Below are 6,047 nucleotides of genomic sequence, written 5' to 3'. Positions count from 1 at the left end.
AGAGTAGACAAAGTCTGAAACAGATTTGCACTGCAACCAATCAGCTTCTCTCTCTCATTTTCAAATCTTAGCTAAGCAAACTGAAGAGAGATGCTGACTGGTTGCCATAGGCAACTGCTCCAGTTTTGATAAATCCCCCCTGTATGTTTTGTTACATCCCCTTATTGCATCTCCAAGATCGATAGCATCATTGTATACTAGATTTAGTCACCTAACTCTACCCATCTCATAATCTGGCTTTTCTACATAACAGAATCATAGAGGAAAGTTACCAGGATTAACATCCACTTGTGTTTCTGTAGAATGCAGCTTCCACTTTATTGTACCACTATGGAAAGTCTCGCTGCTTGTTCGGACACTGATACTCTCCACTTTAAGTCCAGCTGATGCACACTCAACCTTCCAACCGATTTTGGCTGATGAAGTACCTTCCCTGCGAGCTAAATATACCTGAAAAACATACAGAATTATAAATACAACAGCTCTATGATTAAACACGTTTACATCAACAGACAATATCCTTCAATATGTATCCCGACATAATTTAGAGCAGACTGGTGCACCAGACACAGATTTCTCCCTAACATGAGGGACTATACAAGACCGACTGAAATCCCTGGTCAAAGAAGAAACATACTTTACCGCCTTCCAATCTGTAGATTACTGTTCCTCTGCATGATGCCCCATGATAAGAATATGTTATTCTATGTCATTCTTATCAATTCCATCAGCTGACACTGTGCATGCTTTTTTAGCTGTCAAACCTGGCTGTCATTGACAGCTCTGTTCATCCTGATGATTGATCATTGTGGTTCCCGGTCACTGTATCAGCTAAGATCCCACATGCCAAGCAGTGTTGCCAGCCCTGCCCACTTCTTTCCTGCTGGACTACAAAACACCCCACACTCTTTTTCAAAGGATTGTTCCTTGGTCCATCAGGAAAGTGAAGCAGAACCGATAACACTGCTTGGGATTTAAATGCAGCAGAGGTAGTGTCAGCTCACTACAGGAATTCTTGAACACACTGGATTTCTAACAGCATCAACAGGCATTTTTCTGTGCTTGCCTTGTTTTTGACGCAAAAAAGAAAAGGAATTTAATTACCGCTATGAGTTTCTGGCATATTTAAGACAAAACATTAGGTAGTACAGTAAACTCCCCGTTATCAGACATTTATGGGGATTCTTAGATTCTGCATAAAAGTAGTTTCTGGTTGCTTGAGAGTTACTATTAAAAAGAGGTCTAACTAATCCATACCCCATACTATACCATACCATGCCAAACTCTGTAAAGACGTCATAATATTGAAATGCAGTAATCAAAAGCAAATTAAAGACAAATAGACACATGATCGTTTCCAGGATAATACATGCCGCAGATCAGCAGAACAGTGAGTACACAGAGGATTTTTTTTCTGGTTAGTTGAATACCAGATAACAGAGAGTTTACTGTATTTACATATCATCTGAATAGTCTTCATTCTATGCAGTAAAAGATATCTGTGGGGAGTGCTCAACAAGGGCAACCAATGGTTTAGTATAGTAACGATATACAAGGAAGTCAAACAGATGTTCTTTCTTTCTCCAATATTCTTGTTAATGCGAGATGACCGGAATAAACCATACATCAATAATAAACAATACATTGATATTAAGTGCTGCACCATACAAATTCTAGCTAAACCAGTTGTCCTGTACACCTTTATCTTGGCATGAATGCACACACCAATACGTGATGATGGGGTTATCCAATCAAGACCACACTCCGTGCAATCACCACCTCTATTCACCAGTGAATTCTCCCTTCCGCCTCTGTGCATATGCTCTCACCTTCTGATATTGACCCGATATCAATCTCAGGTTTAAGGTGCTTGCTGACCACTCTGCAGGGTCAAATCCCATCAATGGGCACGCTCTGCTATTCTTCCGTTAGTAAGCAGTTTCACCCACATGTAATAAACAAGTAACGTCCATCCATGGTGCATTCTGTTGTACAAATTTTAGTAAAATATAAAAGCTAAAACATTCACATTAAAATGTTCACAGTAACTAGCGCACATATTATTGCGTGTCTGCAGTAGATAGGAATCCTCTTCTGGCGTCGCTCTCCGGCTCCCAGCCTGTGTATCTGCATCTCCCACCTATGTGACGTGATGCGAGATCCAACCCACTGCAGACATGCGATACTATGTGCACTGTTTACTGCACTCATCCAACCTGTATATACACCCCTAAGATGACCACGCTGGTCAAAGAATCAATCAGCTGGGATGGTTTTTTCTGTGCTAATGCTATTGTACAAGATTTCCATATGAATATTCATGTGAAAAATCTCATCAGAACATTCGATAATGCCATCATAGACTTCACAAATGTTGTTAGAAATTCTGTTTGTCCTAAAAAAAAAAAAAAAAAAAAAATCACATTATCTGTTCGAATTTCATTCTTCCAGAAAAAAATTCTCATCCTGCTCCTTGGATTTTATTCTTCACTATGGTTGAAAATGGTCAATTGGGCCCCATAAACTATTAGAAAATCAAACAAATGTTCTGAAAACAAATATATTTTCTAACTAATTTCTACTGTGTGTGTGGCCAGCTTTACCCTGAGATGGGGCCCACCTTGGAGGTATATCTGCACCCTGAATTATCACAAATACTCAGCCAGTGCAAATGAGCACATTTACACCTCCATGGTTCTCTGGAATGATTGTGCATCACATATATCTTATATCTCTGGGTATCTACAGCTCTATCAGATACACCGACCAGATAAGGTGCCTAGACTACATTTTCTATCGCTATAAGAAATGCTTTAGCATGTTTGTCCTTAGGAAGAAATGGTACAAGCCAGTCTTCCATGAGAGTTCATAATCATGACAGACCGAATCGCAGCTCTAGTGTATGCATTGAACACTTACCATCTTCCAGTCATTTTCTACTTTTCTGAACATGGACTCATTTATCCAGGCTCCATTTTCCCAGCCAGCAATCACTTCACTGCCATTTGAGACTCGTGTGTACTGATCATTCACAATGTCGTACTGCAAATGGAAACGTTTAGCAGCTCTTTCTTTTTCAGTGGGAACAAACACCACACTCTGGACCTAGTTACAAGGCAAGGAAATCATAGTTATTCACAACTTACAAATTGCAGGCAACGTCCATCTAAAATTTGATTATACTCATAACACACTTTCACCCTGCAGCTTCCGTGAAACCATTTATTCCCTTATTATACTTCTGTATAGCTTACAATTGTAAAAAATGTATCTTTAAATCAATAGCTAGGCCTAGTATAATTCAATGCAATGCACTTTATATATCTTGATCTGCAAGAGCTAGAAGTCATCATACAATGCTTGATCTGGATATAGGGCACGACAGCCTAGGTATGCTGTAATGATGGGGTTTTTTTTTTATTAGGTGGGGTGCACACACACAGCCAAAGCTCCTTAACAATTACAGCTTGAGTTGTTGTCAATGGGACTGGCTCTTAAAAAGAGAAATATGAGGAGAGTGAAATGCACACATCCCCATAGTTAGAGCAGACGTGTGACACTGCAGCTGTCACATGTCCGCTCTTAACATCAAGAGCCGATCGATCACAAACCGCTGACTGCTCAGTTCACGATCTTCTCCCTGCAGAGAGCGGTGACTGTCGGTCATTACTTCCCACAGGCATTCTCCCCTTCCCTCTCAGTTCCTCCAGCGGTGACTGTATGGCTAGCTTTATCTGGCTATGCTTTGTTCAAGTAGGTTCACTTTAATCCTTCTGCCCTGCAGCACATTAACTGCCTTCCGCTCCCTCACTGCTCCGTGGATGTCGGCTGTCAGAATGCAGGAAAAGTTTGGCCGACAAAATTCCACCCGGTCCTTCAATTTTTCAATCAAAATTGTCAAGCTGCGTGGTACCAGCAGGCCACCCACTGTTAGAATTGCAGCCAATACCCGTTAATTGGATGACATTTTAAAAAAGTGTACGGCTAGGTTTATATAGCTTTCATTTTCTGATTTTTAAATTTGTTTTTTTAAATTTAAGGACTATTTGCTCCAGGAACGTGACTTATGGGACCAAATCACAAAGCACCAACATTATAGCATGGGTAGTAAAGAAAAGGTGAGTTTGTGCTGGTGGGATAGAAAGGGGATGTAGCATTAAAGTAAACCTGCTCTATTGCTGCGCTTCCTGCACTGTGAAAATACAAGTTTGCTTGAAAGTGAACCTGTACCCAGGCTAAAGACATTCAAGTATTTCCATATTCTCATCAGGGTGTAAATGAGCTTTAGAACAAGCATTCACTGACATATGTAGCTGCAGGCACTGGTGAGCAATTCAGCCTTAAAGTTAAAAGAACTATGGGGTTAAGGCTTTTCCCCATAGTTCTCCTTAGGGTAATGGGAGGACACAAACTAGCGTCCTCCCGTCACCCTAAGCTCAGTATACCGCGAGCTGCAGCTCACGGTATACTGAGACGCCGCACCTGGAGCGGATCCCGACAATTATGTCTGGATCCGGCCAGCTGCGTGACTGACAGCTGGCTCTGCCTATCTAGAGGCAGAGCCAGCTGTACCCGCCCCCTCCCGTTCCGCCAGTCAGCGTTGGCGGATCGGAGCGGGGAGGGGGGAATCCAGCCCCTCCCCTGTCACGCCAGAGAGCCGTGACAGGATCGAGAGGTGAGCGAATTCCGGTATGTGTTAGCTCAACCTCCCGATCCACTAAACTGACATCTGACAGTCTCATTGTCACAGGTCGGCTAGAACTATGAGGTGAATGAAAAGCACTCACCTCATAGTTCTCCTTTAATGGCAGAGATGCTAAAGTACTTCACTCAGCTCATCTAACCCCGAATTCCCCCTCCCATTAGTGACTGATGAGCCTTCCAATTTATAATATAAAACACACAGCAGGTACTCTGTGATGGGGAATCACAATTAGCTAATTAGCTGAGAGCATAATTTAATTTAAATGTTTCTGCTTTAAGCATGCATTTCTCACAGGGCCTGCAGCTACAAGTATCCTGTTAGAAAGCTTGCTACTAGTATGTAAATATTTGAATGTCCTCAACTTTGCCACATGTTCACAAAGAATATTTTGCCATTATTGGTGCATATTATTGGTGTGAAAATCCCTTCTATTTTTGCAGAGATGTGCTTCTCTGCCCATAAACAGCTCAATTCTTCTCGCAATCCAACACGCCCGTGAGGATTCGGTTGTTAGTCGACACTTTGGAGCCAGGAATAGCTTCTGACGTTGCAAGTAATCATTTTTGCCTGCAAATCTCTTCTAACTCTGAATGGCCTGGCCCATTCTCCCCTCTTCCTCACTCAGTCAATCGCGAGTCACATGACAGCAGCACGACCCCATGCAAGGTATCTCACCTTTCACCATGCCACAGGCAGGCATTTACCTGTATATAGTCAGCTTAAGTGGGCAATAATTAAAATGAATTAAAATGAAAAGAATTAACAGGTACCTGCACACCAACTTCTCCTCGCGCCACCCTCCAGGCTACAGATCCTGTTATTCTGCCTCCAAGCTCTCCAGGTTTTGGTGTCTTCGGAGACATAAACTCCACAATCTCCACTATCAGTCTCCCAAGGAGCTCTTTCTTCCTGTGTTCTGGTAAGGACTGCTGCCTCTACAAATGTCAACACAATGTGTTAATTAATCAATTTAATATGAACAGTCTGTGCCAATGGCATTGTAACCATTAAAAAGAAGAAAATGTTAATTATAGCCATCTCTACAATGATCTGCAATGGTCTCGTGGTGTCCACATGTTAAAAGGTGAACTTCAAACAGATATTTAAAAATCAACCAATCAGCTTCTCTCTTCAGTTGGTTCAGTTAAGATTTGAAAATGAAAAAGAGAAACCGATTGGTTGTCATGCACAGCTGCTCCTGATTTTCAAAAATGTCCCCCATTGTGTGCATTAAATGCATTTGCAAATCCAGATATGGCTGGCACCCAGCAGATCCATCGACTACAGGCTGCCTTCAAAAACTATGGGGGGGGGGGGGGGGGTGGTGGTGAGGGACGGCTCA

The 6,047-nt window shown here is 42.1% G+C and overlaps 1 protein-coding gene across 1 annotated transcript in view; it reads right to left on the bottom strand.

Moving 5' to 3' along the window:
* NGLY1 (N-glycanase 1) overlaps positions 1-6,047 on the bottom strand; it is a 27,404-nt gene that overhangs the window by 2,564 nt on the left and 18,793 nt on the right. The window contains exons 9-11 of the mRNA XM_018570066.1: positions 5,476-5,640; positions 2,920-3,105; positions 273-450 (exon numbers count right to left, since the gene is read on the bottom strand). Of these exons, the coding sequence (XP_018425568.1) occupies positions 273-450; positions 2,920-3,105; positions 5,476-5,640 (529 nt within the window). The remainder of the gene's footprint in view (positions 1-272; positions 451-2,919; positions 3,106-5,475; positions 5,641-6,047) is intronic.

Source organism: Nanorana parkeri, unplaced genomic scaffold (genome assembly GCF_000935625.1).
Source record: "Nanorana parkeri isolate BGI_ZX_2015 unplaced genomic scaffold, ASM93562v1 scaffold37, whole genome shotgun sequence".
NCBI lineage: Eukaryota > Metazoa > Chordata > Amphibia > Anura > Dicroglossidae > Nanorana > Nanorana parkeri.
This window is presented reverse-complemented; position numbering and strand designations above follow the sequence as displayed.